This window comes from Aptenodytes forsteri, unplaced genomic scaffold (assembly GCF_000699145.1).
Source record: "Aptenodytes forsteri isolate BGI_AS27 unplaced genomic scaffold, ASM69914v1 Scaffold118, whole genome shotgun sequence".
Lineage (NCBI taxonomy): Eukaryota > Metazoa > Chordata > Aves > Sphenisciformes > Spheniscidae > Aptenodytes > Aptenodytes forsteri.
The window spans coordinates 507,474-524,510 of NW_008795859.1; the positions used below are offsets into that span (position 1 = coordinate 507,474).

Genomic DNA, 17,037 nt, shown 5'->3' on the forward strand with positions numbered 1-17,037 from the left:
CTGCCAGGCTGAACCAGACCCGGGACCATCCAGCCCTCTCCCCACTCTGCCCCGCTGCACACTGGCCGCCCCCTCCTCGCCCCCATGCAGCCCCATTTCCCTCATCGCTGTCCCCCACGTCAGCCCTTGCGGGCAGTAGCTTGGGCTAGCTGAACCCTGGGGCAGCCTGCTCCGCTGTTCTCTGCCAGGTAAATCCCCGGGCAGCGTGCTGGGCCTGTCTTTGTGGAGCAGCTGTGCTTGCTGGCCCCGTGGCCCCATACGTTCTCCCTCCCTGACACCCCACAGCCGCCACCGCCTCCTGCCCCAGGATGCTCTGCTGTACCCCCTGCGTTACCCCTCTGTCCCTGTGCAGCCTGTGCTGCAACGGCACCGCCTTTCCCCGCACCCACTGTAGCTTCTGCCCCGCAGGAAGCTCACGCTCACCCTTCCCCAAGGCAGCTGCGGGCAGTTCCCCGCTGCCCGAGCAGCTCCCGTCCCGCTCCACCCCATACCTGTGCGACGTCCCAGTGCCGCGCTGTCTGCTGCCACTCCTCACTGCAGCGCAGCCTGCACCATGCTGCTGCCCTCTCCTCCTCCTCGGCTCTGCTGCTCTGGAGCCGTGTACACGCCACTTAACCTGCTGCCCCTATAATGCTGCGCTCCGCATGCCCCTGCCCTGCTGGGACAGGCACCCTGTGTGTCCCAGCTCTGCTGCACGCCCCCTTCACTCTCGTACCCCAGAAATGCCTTCTCCTGCCTCTGCCCAGCCTTGGGCTTCTGTCTTCCCTCACCGCAGCTCCCATGTGCCATCCTAACACAGCTGCACGCTCCAATTTCTTTTTCTTCTTCCTTGTCCATCCCTTTTTTCCTCCTAACCCATGTCTTTTGTGACCCCCAAAGACAGGCCCGGTGTTTCCCTACATATTCCCTCTGCACCCCTCTCCCCACCACCACCTCTTTTATTTGCTGGCCGCCCCCTTGGCTTCTCTGTCCCAGCTCCCGCCAGGTAAACAATCCTATTTGTCACCTGTCAGGTCCCTGTGACTCCCACGATTAGCCGGTCTGAGGCGGGGGAGGCAGGAGGAGGACAGTGCCACGGGGCTCACAGGTTCTCCCTCGCCCGGAGGGGCCGCAGGGGTTCCCTCTGCACGGCCCTCGCTGGAGACGTGACTCATCCCCTCCTTTCGCCGACTGTTTTGCCGTAGATCTGTGTCGTGTGATTTGGGCTCCTGAGGCTGCAGGGACCCGGTGTTTGGACCGCGCTGTGTTCATTGAGAAACTTGGAGACAGGACTTGTGCTTTTCTGAGGATTTTTCTGAAGGAATTTTGTTGGGTTCTGGTTTAGACAGAGTCTTAAACGAGACCTAGTGGCCACCTGATTGACATAGATGTAAATGGGCTGTAACCCTGTTGCAGGCAGTGGAATTAGACTGGATTTAACTGGGGCAGGTGGGAGAGGAGTCAAAGCAGTATGCCCCTCGCCTTGCCATGTACATCTGCGTTAGGCATGGCATTGTGTAGGAGCTCTGTGTTCACTATTATTTTTTCAGTGGGGTGACCGTACGAGTCTCCTTTTCCCTCTTGAAAATGCTGCCCCGAACTTGTCACCTGGTTTTGTCCATGCCAGGGCACTTCGGCCACTGATGTCCGTGGCCCAGGTGTACTTCGGTGGCTCCCAGAGGAAGACATCAGCTCCCGTTCTGTTTGAATGGTCCCTTCTGGCATGAAATACCATAAAACTATAAACCGTCCTTTTCCAAATTAAGCATGTTTTTACAAAGTTAATTTCAAAGAAAAATCCCATCAAAAAGTGCCAGCCTGCTCCCTGATCTTTTATGATCCTTCTTGCAAGAAAAATTAGGGCTCTTCGGGGCTTTTAGCCTATGTGAATAATTATTAGATTATTTTTTTTTAATGGAAAATGATGACCATACGTCCTTGCTAATTGTGAGTATGCTGCTGCAGCCTCTCGTAACTCATGAGCCTGAAGGAATTTATAAAATGGATGCTGCCGCCTGCAAGAGGCTTGCTGCCGTGTTAACGTAGTGTGCCGTAAATTCTTAGGAGGAGAGAGTAGTTCATACACACTTGCAAACTTGCATGCATTTCTTAGGTCCGCTGCCCTCTCCCTTCCACACCACCTCCCACTCCATGCCAGGTCCTTCAGCCTGGCCGCACTCTGCACAGTCCCCGGGGAGGGATGCGGAGGTCTGGCCCCGGCGCTGGTGTCCGTGTCGTGGTGGGATCCGTGGTGCTGGCGGGCAGCTGCGGGTCCACGGCATCACGTGCGTGGCACACCGTAAAACCTGCCAGCTCGGAGGGATGCTCTAACCAAAACAAGGCAGAAGCAGTCAGCGTGACAGACAGACAACAAAGTTGCTGTCTGCCATGCTGAGTGCTTCTGCCTTGTTTTGGTTTTACTGCAGCTTTTTAATAGAAAATACAGGGAGAGTTGACTTTGAAAGCAAGTCAGCTTCTGCAAAAGGTGAGCCCGCAGCAGATTCAGGGGCCGGCTCTGCTGCGGAGCCTCCACTGACAACAGTCATGACTTCACAGTCACTTTTGTTTAAAAAGAAAAAAAGGTTTTCTGCCCCTTGTTGCTACGTGACAGACCCAAACAAACAGGAGGGTGACCTTACAAAGGCCAAAAACCTGCCAGACCTTCCCAGGGCTGGGGGGGATCTGCTGGCGGGGGGCACTGGGGCTCGGGGTGTTCCCGGGGCTCTGCCTGCTGCCACTGCACAGTGTAAACAGACTAAAAATAGCCATGGTATGTTTCTCGCCATCAGCTGCAGTCATTTGGGATGGGCTTTGTGTATCTCTTTTCCTCCAAATGGCTATATTTCTAATATCCGGCCTGTGAGGTTGCATTTGGGGTTTTTTTCCTGGCATTACTTGGTTCTCGCAGATTGTAGGGGGGATCTGGGGGCACTGGGGCTCGGGGTGTTCCCGGGGCTCTGCCTGCTGCCTGCTCACAGTGTAAACAGACTAAAAATAGCCATGGTATGTTTCTCGCCATCAGCTGCAGTCATTTGGGATGGGCTTTGTGTATCTCTTTTCCTCCAAATGGCTATATTTCTAATATCCGGCCTGTGAGGTTGCATTTGGGGTTTTTTTCCTGGCATTACTTGGTTCTCGCAGATTGTAAACAGAGCAGCTCCTGTGCGCTCTGGCCTCCCGAGTCTTAACTTGGCGGGGTGGGGAACAACCCAGGTCCTACACACACGCAAAACTTAAAGCTTGAACGCTTAACATGAAACTATTTGCTTATTTTTAACTTCTACAAAACCGCCTGGAAACAAGTAAGCCTTACGGTGGCCCTTATTTGATGTGGGTTTTAAGCAATGTTGGAGTAAGTAACAAAATGTTGGCTGAGTGTTAGCACTGATGGAGCATGATTTCTTAAAGGTTTGTGTCCCTCCAGCTTCATTAGGCTCTGGTGTGCGGTGTGTTGCAAGTTTGAAGGTTTTCCTATTGCAGGGCGATCTGTAAGGTCCCCGCTTTGCTTCATGGGTCCAAACCATCTCCCCACCACCTTGCCCTCTGAGGGGATGCTCCTGGCCCTTTCTCTTCTGTCTGCTTATGCAGGACCAAAGGAGGAGAATTATCTTTGAGCCTTTTTTTATTTTCGGTCAGCTCTGGATGCAATTAGCCCCAACTCTGTTTTTCTTTCATATGGAATTTTGTCCAGAGTCTAATAGAGAAGTTGAAGGAGGTGGCTGGAAAGCACAGCAATGTGAAAATGTTTCTCAGAAAATAGGCTTAAGTCAGCTAGCACGCTTCTGTTTTAAGGGGAGTAAATAAAGTGTACGGGCCAGTAATGTCACCTGAGCAGCCAGATTTGCTTCCAGGGGGGCTTTCTACCAGTGCCCGGTGAAAAAGCGGCCGTTTTAATACATGCCTGCCATCAAAGCAGTGTGTTTATCAGGAAGGCAGCAGACATAGGACTTGTTGATGACTGGACAACCAGGTGTGCATCGTCCTAGCCTCGGGACACGGCTTCTGCCAGCGCCCAGATGGAGGTGGCCTCGTTGGTGAGGTGGCAGCTCAGAGAGGTCGGAGGGGCCCTGCCGGTGTGTGCAGTGGAGCTGCACATCAGTGCCAGGTTGGGGTTCAGGTGCTGGAGTTTGGGGCAGTCCCAGCTGGGCAGTTTTGGCTGCATCCGCTGGAGGGCACTTGTGCTGTCGCTGCACACCCTGAATCACAGCATTAATTTGTGCCCAGCTCTTTGTTAGCAGCCTTTCACTGGGGACAGGTTCTGCCCTCACGTGTGGCGCTCAGTGGGAGCGATGTGTGCGCGCTCTGGGTGACATCGAGGTTGGCGATCTTCAAACCGATCTGCGCCCTAGGACCAGCTTGCAGGATTAGGATCTAATAGCTTTAAAATCCCCATGAGCCCCTTTGTCACCCGGCACTGGGTGCTGATGGCATATATGGCCAGGGAGTCTCATTTATCCCTGGCACCGGAAAGAAAACCCCCACGGAAAGCAACCACCCAAAACCTGTTATTGTAGGGATGGTTTTAAAAAGCGTGGGGATTTTTTAAAAGTTGTAGTATGGAAACAACCAGCATGTAACTTTCTCTGTGTCCTTCTTTTCTCCCCTCAGCTGGAGGTTGGCAGTGATGAAGAGCGTAAATTAAATGTGAGGTAAGCAGAGCTATTTGGCTCTAAACATCGTTTCCACTGTTTGTTAATTGTCTGCCATGTAGCTGAGTCTTGATCCCACACAGGACTCCAGCCTCGAGCGTGTACGCTTGCCTGGAGGGGATTGCATGCTCTGCAGAGAGCTAAACAGTGGGGATGCTCTCTCCCTTATCAGTTTAGTTTTGAGACGAGCGTTTAATGAACTGAAAGCATAAAAGAGGGTTTGTGGGGGTTTTTTCCCTGGTGGAAAGAGACTAGAAAATTGCTCGTCAACTCTGGCCACGGCATTTAACTGTTATCGCAGCATCTCTGTCTCTGCTGCTGCTCTCTGAGGTTGGGGCTCTGGGTCGGGAAGCGGGGTACGCTCCTAGGGTGGGTAGGGGAGAGCTCTGCTCGTTCCTGGGTATTAACCATCAGAAATTTGACTCCTTTGGTATTGGGGTTGTGTAGAGCCACTTTCTTCACGTCAGGGGGAGGAAAGGGCTGAGATACCCTGCTGGAGAAGAGAAAGGCTTCTCTTGCTGACATTGCGCAGAGATCAGAAGTAGTAATGATAAAGCTAGTTTGGTGGGACCCTGGCCTAACGGGGCTCTGAGTGATTATGTGGATTGTTCACTCTAAACCCAGCTGTTGCAGACAGCTCTTACCCTCTAACCTGTAAACCGCAATCCGCGAGATAAAGTGTAAAAACACAGCAGTGGTTCAGCAGGCTCGGTCTCTTCTCCTTGTTACTACTTTCTACTTTAATTATCCTGGTTTCAGGTAAAAGCAAAGCCACTCATGCTGCTGCTTGGAGTTCGATCTTGTTGTTTCCACCCCATTTTATGCTTTGAGACCTACTGTTGCAGAGATATAAAACCGAGACACTGGTGGCAGTGGGTTTTCTGTTGCAGTCTGATGGACTGAGGCTAGGACAAAGTGGAGTTGATTTGAAGTCTGGTTAACCTTGTGGTTTTGGGAGCAGCAGGAGGATGTTAGGGTATAGACGGTCTTTACCCTGCAAGTGAAGTCAGAGAGCAGAAGAGCAAAGTTGCTCCTTTACAGAGTAGGAAAGTGTCAGGCCTTGCCATTTCTATTTCCCGGGGATGATTTGTCGTGGCTGCAGCCTGTCTGGGAAGCCTGGCGTTCGGTAGCTGTCCTGCTTGCATGCACGCGGGTCAGAAATGTATGTTTGGTTGCTGTGTGGTCTCCTGAGTATGGGCATTTAATGGCAGTCTGTAATGTCATTTGTTAGCTTATTTTCTGGAGAATGTATTTTGTATCGGTTAAAGCAAAATTTGTGATTCCTGGTTCTGCTCCCAGCTTGGTTGTGGGCTTATTGTACAATTCAAGGCTCAAGCAGGAACCTGCTGAAGTCATGAATAGCAACGCATCCTTAATTCTTGTGCTTTTTCCCATGTTGTATTAAATAGTAACACTTAACCAAGCAGTATGATAGCCTCTTTTGTGTATATGGTTCTTGTGCTGAAGGAGGAAATACAGCTTTATCCCTCTTCATTACAAATGAACTCAATTACAATGTACAGATGAATCGTTGGGAGATCATTGGTTTTGTGCCTACTTTTGGTCTGTCTGGCCTTTTTTTGCAAGCCAGGCATGTGCATCCATCACTGACCAGAGCAATCGTGGGGGTAGATGCAGTGAGACTGCGCTTAAAGGCTGATACTTTTCTACTGGTGGTTGAAAAATGCTGCAGCACTGACTTTAGATACCGAGATCCCAAGGGCTTTCTCTGTCCTTCGGTCTCTTGGGGCTGCTCTTCCGTATACGATTTTCAGGATAAGAATCTGGTAGTTAAATCACTAGATAGACCTCGAGAATAGGCTCTTGTGCAGAGCCTTTGCTGTACTCAGAGGGAAACACTGCTAAGGACTGAAGAAAACGTGTGGCCCTAGTGTGGACACAGCGTAGATGATAAATGAAGCTCCTCTCGCAGGGAGGTGGGTAGATCCTGTCCCCTTCCTGCCGGCACCTGCTCCGGATCAATTCGCTGAGACTTTACCTGGTGCCCATGGGGTGGCAGAATTGTTCAACTTCATTGTGCTGCTTCTCCAACAGTTGAGTTCAGGTCTCCTCTGAAAAAAACGCAGGAACGGGCTATGATGATATTTGTGAATCTTTAAATCCTGGTCTAGCCTTGGTGGAGACTTCGGTGACAGCTGTGCTTTGTCACATGTGCCCTGAGTGCAGGGGTCGGCAGTCCAGCGCCTGACTTTGCAGACCTCAAGGATCCTTATGGTTAAAAAAAGGAAGGGTTGTTGGAAACAAGACCCCATCTTGCTGCCAGCTCAAACTGCATTTCATCGATACAGTATGGATGTGCTATTACACATTTATGACATAACTTACTCATCTGCTTGCTGAACAGATTATTTTCATTCATTCCAAAAAATTCCAGGATTTTCATCCGGGAGTGCATAGTTGGATCTGGTTATGTGAGCTATCTGATTTTTTTTCTTGGAGGAATGGGTCTGTATCATGGTTTTATAACCAGCTGCATGTCTTGCTGCTCTCTGGTCTAAGAGCAGCAGACCTTTCTTACGGTTTCTGTCATTCCAAAATGCTTTTCTTACTGTTTTCTCCCTGAAACAGTTTCTACCTTAAAATAGACTGAGGGGACATGTTCTAGGTTCAGCTTTTCTTTCAAAGATATTGTTGCTATCTGCATTTTCTTAGACATTAATGCGCTTTAAAGTCTTCCTTTTCTCTCACTTTCCAAAAATTTTGCAGAAGCCTCGATAAGGTAACATCCACACTGTTTCCAGCAGACAGCCAGGAGTTCATTTTGCTCCCCAGTGGGTAAGATTCATAGCAGAGGAAAAAGTAAGAGCACAGACTCAGATCTGACAGCCCAGTCGGGCTCGGCGCAGCTGGTGCAGACAAAAGCTTGCATGTCTGATTCTCTGTGTTATCTGTGTCTGCTGAAATCTTCCTTCCTGAGTGCCGATCAGCCATGGGATGTTGTGGCTTGATCCCCTTTTTTCCCTAATGATGCAGCGCACCCACAGGACCTTGAGACATCTCGCCCAAATCTTAATAAAACTGCTGGCACGGTTACGTCAAGTCCATGGGAGTATGCATTAGCTTAGAGTTAAGCACAACCTTAAGTTTTAAAAGATCAGGGTCCACTGAGTTCAATGTGAGCCTTGTGTGCACGGTGCCTGCCACCTTATCGCAGAGCCACGTCGTGCTCTTTTAGCTCAGAGCAACCTCAGAGAAGATGATATTGGGTGCGGGGGAGACTGAGAGCAGAGCTGTGCTCTTTTCAAGCAGACTGCTCTGGGAGAATGGGGTATGTGCAATTTTTCCTACACTGCTTTTTGGTGCAACCTGATTGACTTTCATCACTCACTGCTGGTTGGCTCTCTAGCACCAAGTCAAAGGAGACGTTTTACAAAGCCAGCCGTGTTGTGAGTGTTGGCTGTTTCTCAGATGTGGTTGGCAAATGCAGCAAGATAATCACTGGTTTTAATTACAAACACAAGTAAGTTTGTTTAGCCAGTCATTCTGTAATCTTTGCCATTATTGGCTTTCCAGTCGCAATCTGAATGCGGTCAGAAACAGGGCTGGGTGAGTGTTTTCGGGCACCTTCTGCAGGGAGATGGAGGCTGAACTGCTGCAGGAGGGCCTGGGAGTTAGTTGTCTCCAGCCTCTGATCAAGCCTGAAGATTGTTATGGAAAGAACTGTTCTTGTTTGGCACCACTAAACCCAGTTTTAAGAGCTGGCAAGAGCAGCCGTGGGAGGTAAAGGTTTTCAGGATTGGGCTTGTATGCATTTGCAGAGTCTTTTAATGGCATGCACTGCTCTGCTGCTTCTACGTGCTGCATGGCCACAGCCGAGTGTGAAGTGGAGACCCTGCGTCGAGAGTGCTGCCTGGAGCATCCAGTGTCCTGCTGAACAGAGAACTGGTAGAGGAAGGAGAGGAGACTGGGGGTCTTCCTCTCTTTGCTGATGCTATCCTGTGTACCTCGCCAAGTTACTTCATGTTCCCGAGGCCCTTTCTCCCGTCTGCAGCCTGGCAGATGACTCATCTTCTGAGTCTTCATCTTCAGCTCATCTTCTGAAACACTCAGAGTAAAGTGTTAGGTCTGTTCGGTTTTATTCAGCATTAAAACCTTTCAGCTGTAAGAGTCATACGGCTTTTGAGCTCTGAGGAACCTACGGCTGTTTGTGATGGGTAGAAGGCACCACGTCCCCCTTGCTTTCCACCTCACTTACTCGACTTTGTGTTTTTCATGATTACCTGGTTGGGAACGAACATGCTCCACCACGCTGGTTTGATAACCAGCTCTACAGTTCCTTTAGTTACTGCTTTTTTGTTGTAGTTTAATGAAGTAAAGTAATTTTCTCTTTTGAAGGTAGCGGAGTTACACTGGGCATTGGTTTGACTTGGTTTTGCGTTTGCTGCAGGAATTAGGTGGAGCCCTCAGGTTGATGAAAACTCCCTTTGCAGCTCAGTGATCAACAGGAGGAATAATTGCTGCAGACAAACTCTTTACGGAGCATCATCCTGGCTGGCATGCGCCAGAGGACTCGTTATAAGGAGGCTGTTTGGTTAAAATCACTGTAATAAACCAGATTCCTCACTGGCGCTGCAGCTGGCCTCTTAGTATGGAAACTCGAAGAGCGAATGCAACTCCAGCCTGCTGTTCAGGCTCTTCTCCATGCAGCTGCGTGTTTGCTCTGCACAGCTCAGCTCTCCTTCTGTGCTGCACTGACTGCCCACCACAGCTGGGGATGTTTATACGTTATACTTTATTGTATGTTATATTTTAATGCACCAAAAATTATTTATTAACAGCTGGATCTTTAACTTTTTTAGGGATTTACAATCATGTTTTGCTGGAGGCAACATTGAGTGAGTGGCTTGTACCCACAGCTTTGAGTGGCCATGTTCATGGTACTGGGAAGGTGCTCGGGGCTGGGGGTACACTGGGGCAGCTGTCTTGAGGATTTATTTGTGGGGACAGCAGCTCATTACATACTTGATAAGTCCTGCTCGCTGCAGTGTTTATTGTCTCCCAGTTATTTGGTGGGAGATCTTGGGGCAGAAGTTGCTGACTTTATTAACTGTTCAAAACAGGACGCTGAATCACATCCTGGCAAGGCTGCAGCATCCTGCCTTAGCGTGCTCCATACAATGGGGAGGCAAATTCACAGGCTCGTGACCCTCGGTAACTTTCTGGCCCGTAGGTGTGGCCATGGAAGCTGATGGAGATATAATTAGGCCTTTACATTTTGTGGTGGGTCTGGGAAGGTGCTCAGGGCTGGGGGTACACTGGGGCAGCTGTCTTGAGGATTTATTTGTGGGGACAGCAGCTCATTACATACTTGATAAGTCCTGCTCGCTGCAGTGTTTATTGTCTCCCAGTTATTTGGTGGGAGATCTTGGGGCAGAAGTTGCTGACTTTATTAACTGTTCAAAACAGGACGCTGAATCACATCCTGGCAAGGCTGCAGCATCCTGCCTTAGCGTGCTCCATACAATGGGGAGGCAAATTCACAGGCTCGTGACCCTCGGTAACTTTCTGGCCCGTAGGTGTGGCCATGGAAGCTGATGGAGATATAATTAGGCCTTTACATTTTGTGGTGGGTTGTGTGGGGACGTTCAAAGAACGTGGAGCCGAGGAAGCATGCACTTATTTGACACTTATTTAAGATCTGGCCTTTCCAGGAAACTTGCTGACTTGAAGTTGAGCAACGTGAGGAGTTTACTTGGATGTAGGTAGAGTAACAGCAGGAGGCCTGCCAGTTTGAAGATGTGGTGATCAGACCCTTTTCGGAATTGTCTATAAATCTTCTTTTTTTTTTTCTTGGGTTTTTTTTTTTCTTTTTTTCCATGAAACCTCAGCAGTTTGGCAAAAACCAAAACAACTGGCCCTGTTATCAGAGGTACTGGCTTTGCACTGAACATTTTTTTTCTGTAAAAGGCCAGCGTGGTTACTGTTTACTTAGGTGTTAGAGCCGGGTCGGAAAAATATTTTGGTTCCAAATGCCTCTTGATTTTTAAATACCTTAATCTTTGATAATCGGTTGCCAAGATCTGTGAGTCAGGGATTTCTCATACAAATCAGAGCTGTGGTCTGCCTGACAAGTGCTCTTAAGATGTTTTTGGAGAACGTGAAATGAACAGAACACCTTCATAGGCATAGCTTTACTTTCAATGAAGAGAGTGTTGTTTTCTATTTCCCAAACATTTACGCATCCCTCTGCAGCGTTTGAATCCCTGATGCACAATCACTTTACTGCTACACAAAAAAATCAGAAAGCAAAATAAGCCAAAAATAAGCCCAGCCTCAGATGGATTGGGATGCAAACTGCATCCGTTAGTTGTTTAGGTTTATCTAAGATCAGAAGGACTCTTCTCTGCAGAGCTTGCCTTCCCTCTCTGAAAGTTTGAGTTGCAGTCCAGGCAGAAGTCAACGGTGTTGAGCCTGTGCAGCCCAGACAGATCTGCATCAGCTCTCCGTAACGTAAGGTATGAACGTCCATAACCAGGGCGTGAACTGGCAGTGGTTAACGGCTTTGCCGGAGCTGCTTGTGTGCATAGACGTCTTCCCCTTGCAGCCAGTGCAAAGGTTTATCTTTTGCCACAAAAGAGGTAGGTTTCCCTGCACCCTTCCTGGGGCAGGAGCAGGAACACAAACCACGCCTGCGGAGCAGCCGGTGTGCTGTGTGTTCGTACCCACCTCACTGGTCCTCACCACTGGTATGTCAAGGTATTGCCCATTGCACCAAACTCTCCCCAGAGTCCCAGTACTGACGTAACATTTGTTGTAGGACCCGGAGCCTGTGCCTGATGCTCATCTCGCTAGCACAGAGACCCTGTGCAGAGGGACTCGCCGAACTGACAAACCTGCCAAAACCACACCAGCTCACCTCTGTTTCTCAAAGAAATCCTTGCTGCAAGAATCGCTGGCGAAGGCAGCTGCTGGGGGAATCTGTGGCGGTGTGCTGCTGACCGCTGGGCAGAAAACCTCTGGGGCTTAACATCAGGGGCCAAGGCATCCAGAAATGTAGGGAACGGGACAAAATGTCCCTTTCAGATTTTCCGGAAAGCTGCCAGGTTGCTTGTTTGCCCTGTCTGCCATCCAAACAGTCACGTCCAACACTCACATCCCTGCGGAGACTGCTGCCTGTGGGGCTGCTTGCAGCGTGCCTGTGTGTGGGCATCTCCCTCCCAGCCCTGTAAAACTTCTTGGACTACAGATGTCTGCTTCTCTCTGCAACACCGATTCTGCTTGTAAAAGATGGGTTTGAAGTGGAGGGGAAAAAGAAGGATGATCCTGAGGTTTTTACCAACACTTTTCTGTCTTGAGGTAGCTTTGCCCCTGGCTGGCAGTCTCCTAATTTCTGGGGTACACCTCCTCCCCATGGGGTGCTGCCTGCATACCCTTGGGGGAGCTGGGAAGGCAGGCTGCGGTCTAGCTAAACACTAGAGGGGATGTCAGGGTTGAGCTAGAACTATTCTCGCTCTGCTTTTACCCCACATGATCTGTCTAGATTTATTTTATTTTATTTTTACGCATTACTGATGTGTCAAGTACTCCCTGGTCTCTGCTGCCTTTTTTGGAGTCATTCTGAAACCCAGCAGCTAAGCTATTTTTTGGGTTGCTGTGCCACCGCTGACTGTAGGGTTCTCAGTCGTGCTTCCTATGCTGTTGTCTGTGTCCTGGCTGACCTTCGCGCACGTCGCTTGGAAGCTGCTTTCTTAATCCTTGAAACTGTAATTCACCTTCCTTTTCTTTTCCAGTGGTGCCGTTGGAGAGTTTCCACTTGTTTCTCTGGCCTGTCTCCGGGAGACACCGCTGAGTGGGTGAAGTGGGGTGACTTAATAAAATAGTTTAAAGGATTAAAACAATGAGTTGATGGGAGGAATGCAGGAGGATCGGCCGATGTGCCGACAGCTCGGCTGGGGAGGAGGATGGGAGCAGGATCGGCTCCTGCCTGGGAGTGCAGACGGGAGGCTCTGCCTTTGAAGTGCCCTCCATGGCAGGAGTCTGGAGGCTGGCATTGTCCCACCTCTCCTTTAGCTTGGACCACGGCTCCGAGACACCTCCCTGTCACTCCCGGGCTTGTGGTCTGTCCTCCTCCCTACCTGTGGTCACGGAACAACTATGGCAATAACGTGGCAACAACAACATCCAAAAAAGTGACTTGTAGAAAAACACAGGGTGTCTTTTGGGCCTTTTAGTGTAGGGGAAGAAGGGAGCCAGTGTTTTGGGAATAGCCAGCTTCCCTCAGACCACCAGGATGCTGCCTGGCAGAGGGTGCACTAGGCTGGAAAACAGCATTGCTGCTAATGCTGGGACCTCTGTATATGCCTCTCGCGCTTCCCTGTGCCAGCTGCCACCTTCCCTAGCCTTGCTCTTTGAGTCTGTGAGTCTGGGCAAGCGTGAGCCACTCCGTGTAGCTGTATGGAGAAGCATTGCTCAGCCCTCGCCGCAGGGTGGGGGGTCGTGGGGCTGCTGCAGAGGGCTGGGGTCAGTCCCCGGGTGCACGTTGGGGACACAGATGCTGGGAGCCTCTGTAGGGTTAATACTCACCTCCTAAGAGTGAGAGAGAGGTTTCTTTATAGCAGCTGAATGGGCTGTCGTGCAGGCTGAGGTTTGGAGAGGTTCTGGCCCCAGCCTCCTGAGGCAGTGGCTATCACAAAAATGATATCATGTTTCAGTGGGAATCTCAGAAATGCTCGTTCCGATTCAAACCGTTAGTTCCAAGCGCATCGCATAGCTGGGTGATGCTGTGATCAGCCTTGTGCCTTTTTGAACTCTGCGATTAATGGGATGAGCAAAAATGATTTCTTTTTCCTTGTGAAACAATCTCTTATTTTATTTGGCTTTTCACCATCCAAGTACTAGGGATTCCTAGAATTTTCTCTTTCCTGGCTGTTTGGGAGCTGTTCTGCTAACTTATTTTGCACAAGTCTGCTGGAACGGGGGAGCAATCCTGCTAATTTGTTTGCTTCTCTCTTCCTGCCCTTTCTCTTGGACGGTTTATCCGAGCTGCTCCTGCATTGCCTGCAGGCACAGCCCGGGTCGTGCTCTGCCCTTGGAGCTGTGTGCCCCCCCAGTGTGGGGTACGCACGGCTGACCCGGTTCGGCTCCGTGCGGAGCTGGGGCGATCGCTGCCCAAGCCCGATGCATCGCTCACCCGGTGCGCAGGAGCGGCTGGAGGCACATCATCAGCAGTCTATTTATGTTAGGAAATTAGCTTTTGTGGGCTTCATGACTGATTTCATTTTTTTCTTTTTCCTCTTTGTGCTCGAGGAGCGTTTGTATCTGGTGCTGTGAATGGCCCGCAGTGTCTCAAACCCCTCTTAGCATTCTTGCGCTGTGGATGTGGCCCACGCCTTTCAGCCGAACAATACATGTTCAGACTCCCCTTTTGTTGCTGCACTGCTAAAAACACGAGGGCGAAGCCTGCCGGGTCTTCCTGCCTGCCTGACCATCTCGCTCCCCTTTGAAATAGATGGGGGGATGTTTGCCCCCGCGGGGAGGCACTACAGGACACCCCCCCGGCCCTCAGCGGGGGCTGCTGCCTGGCCCCCTTGCAGGCTAACTTCTGCCACTGCATGATGGTGCCCTGGCTGCGTCTGAGGAAAGGGAGATGTTCTCCATGTGTCTGAAGGAACATCAGACCTTGCTGTGGTTCACAGCTTACATCTTGGGTTTCTTCTTGGGGTGACTTGTTTTCAGCTCAGGAAGTCTGAGAAGTGATGACTTTTTATAGCCCCTCAAATTTGCACCCTATTTTTTTTTTTTTTTTTGTGTAATAAAATAGCATTTCAGAAGACAAACATTTCTAAAAGTTGCCCAGAAGGTAGCTGCCTCTGCCTGAGATGCGTCACAGAGATTTCGGTACAGGTAGAGCACTGCAATCCAAGCGATGCTGGCAGCTCTTGCCGACTTTAGCAGGTGTATTGGGCACCTGCAGTTCTGATCACAGGTCAGTTTATCAGTATATCACAAAGTCTACGCAGGTATGCAATAGCACTTTGTTTTAAAACAGCATTGCACGTGTTGAAACTGGGTCTTTCCTGGTCCTGCTGCATGGGAAGTGCTCTGCTCGTCCCTCTGCACGGCAGCCCACTCCGTGTTGAGTTAAGCAGGGATGGTTGTGGCGATATTCTCGGCTATATTTGTAAAGGTGATTCCTTTACAATTCATTTAATCTTTCTGTGGCACTGGACTCTGCGTGACTGGTGTGTGACACAGAGCAAAGGCCACTTGGAAACACACAAAGTACTTTTTAAAAAAAGCATGAGAAATGACTTGCTGCTGCTGTTGAAGCTCCCATTTCTGTTTCTCAGGTTGTACGGTAGCATGTGAGCAAGTAGCTTTGAAGTTCATTTTTTCCCTGGCGCTGTTTTGTGTTGCTCAGACCCCTTCTGAAGGCCCTTTTCTCGGTCAGGAAGTGTTATCTGATGTGCCTCCTATCAAGCCATAGCAAGCAGTCAGTGTGCTTTAATTGTCGGCTTGGCTTGGGAAGCAGGGGCCGTGCAGCTGCAGCCTTGTCTTCCTGCTATTTCTCTTCCCGCATCTTCCTTTCTATTTGATGTGCTCGTTTCCAGTTTAGTTTATGTTGCTATTTCGGTATGACTGTGTGACGGCCCTCTGGCTCGCTGCAGCGGTGCCCTGTCTTTAAATCCACCTTTTGGCACGGCGAGGGCCTGGCCGGGCTGCGGGAGCATCCGAGGGGACTGGCTCGGTCCCCGAGCTGTGGCACCGTGGCAGAAAGGGGCACCGGGGAGGCCCCTCTCCAGGGCTGCGTTCTGTGTTCTTGCTTAATTGCCTTGAGGTGGCTGGGCTTCTTCCAGACTGGGCAGAAAACAGGGGGGAAGAAAAGGGGAAAAAAATCAGTTCTCTTCCTCCTTATCAAAGGGGCTGTGGAAGAGGGAAGTGTGTTTAATTTTGTGGAGCTTGGGAGGCCTGTTTTTTCCTCACCTTATCAGTTTGGAAACGTTTTGAGCAGAAGATGCCATAAAACCCAAGGAGCTGGGAGGCACTACCATGTTCATGCCTTCATAAAATTGTGACCAATTTTGAGAGAAGCGAATATTGCGGTTTTTTTTCTTTCTTTTTTTTTTTTTTTTGCCTAAAACACAGGGCTGGTTGCAGGAGGGCAACTCCTCTGGGCACGGGGAGAGGTCTGCATGCAGTGGGTAGGAAGGGCAGGACAAGCGTGCCTGTTCTAACCATGGCGTTGATGGATGCTTGGGCGAGGGGGTGTTCGGCTCCAACGCTGCTGTCTGGGCAGTCTGCTGTCAGATGAGCCCAGAGGCCATCGCTGTCCCCTGAGCGCTCTGGCTCAGCCCTGATGGATAGAGATGACCTTCTCTGCCCCTGCACCGCGCGTACGTTTTGTTCCATTAATGAGGGGGAAATTAAGAAGCCTAATTTGACAGAGATTTAGTGCCCGGAGAGCATGATGGTGTGGCCCTGTGTCTGGGCAAGGCTTCATTGCAGGACTTTTCTGGAACATGGAGCTCTGTGCCTGAGCTGTACAAGCAGACGACAGGTCAACAACGTGGGAGTTGCTCAGGATAAAAGGCTAAAGAGAAACAGAGAAAGCTTTGGGTGGGAGCAGATATCTTGAAAGGACATCTGGAATACTCTCTCTTTGGGAGAGGAGGATATAACTTCAGTGTAACAGCCAGGCAGTTAGCTGAAGCAAGCTTTGACCCATCAGGTGCATGTGCTTCGGTCCTCTGGTGGTGCTGGGCTGCTCCAGAGGACAGCCTGTGCCCGGGTGTGCGAGGAGCAGCTCCTCTCTCTGCTCCCTGCCCTCAGACCTGCCTCTGGCTGGATTGCGGGGCTGTCCGTATCCCCGAGGAAAATGCAAAGCAAAGCCAGGCAGAGTGGAAGTCTGCTCTTGTGAACTCAGCACTAAAATATGCTCTAAGAGTAGAGCTGTAAGCAAGCGGATCTGAACAGCACTTGCACTAAATGGGCTTCTCGGTTGTGATCAACGGCAAACACAAAGATAACACGTTCATTACGGCTCCAGAAATACCGAGGGTCGTTGCAGGTGTGGTGATAAGCCAGGCTCCTTGGGCGTCCCGTGCACCAAGCGATGCTGCGGCAGTTCTGGGAGCAGCAGGGATACCCGGCCAGATGCAAACTCTGATGTTTCTGTGTTCTGCCTCTTTTAGCTAGATACTATTTTTTAATTCTTAGACTAGCAAGAGACTGCTGAATCAACCTCAGGCTTGGCTGTGTCTTCCCAGGGAAAGTGGTTTTCTCTCTACTAACTTCTGTGTATGGATATTTATTTTGAGATGAGTTATGTAGCTATAAGATATATTAATAGAGTGTTTTCTTGTATCCTCCAAGATGATTACGTCTTATGTGAGATTTCCCATTAAAGCAGGGAACTCAAATACCCGAGGCATACAGGGTTTCTTCCTGG

At 50.1% G+C, this 17,037-nt stretch overlaps 1 protein-coding gene across 1 annotated transcript in view; it reads left to right on the plus strand.

The window, feature by feature from the left end:
- The first annotated feature begins 3,995 nt into the window (after positions 1–3,995).
- SSH1 (slingshot protein phosphatase 1) overlaps positions 3,996–17,037 on the plus strand; it is a 34,314-nt gene continuing 21,272 nt past the window's right edge. Inside the window, exons 1-2 of the mRNA XM_009283850.2 lie at positions 3,996–4,013; positions 4,588–4,628. Of these exons, the coding sequence (XP_009282125.2) occupies positions 3,996–4,013; positions 4,588–4,628 (59 nt within the window). The remainder of the gene's footprint in view (positions 4,014–4,587; positions 4,629–17,037) is intronic.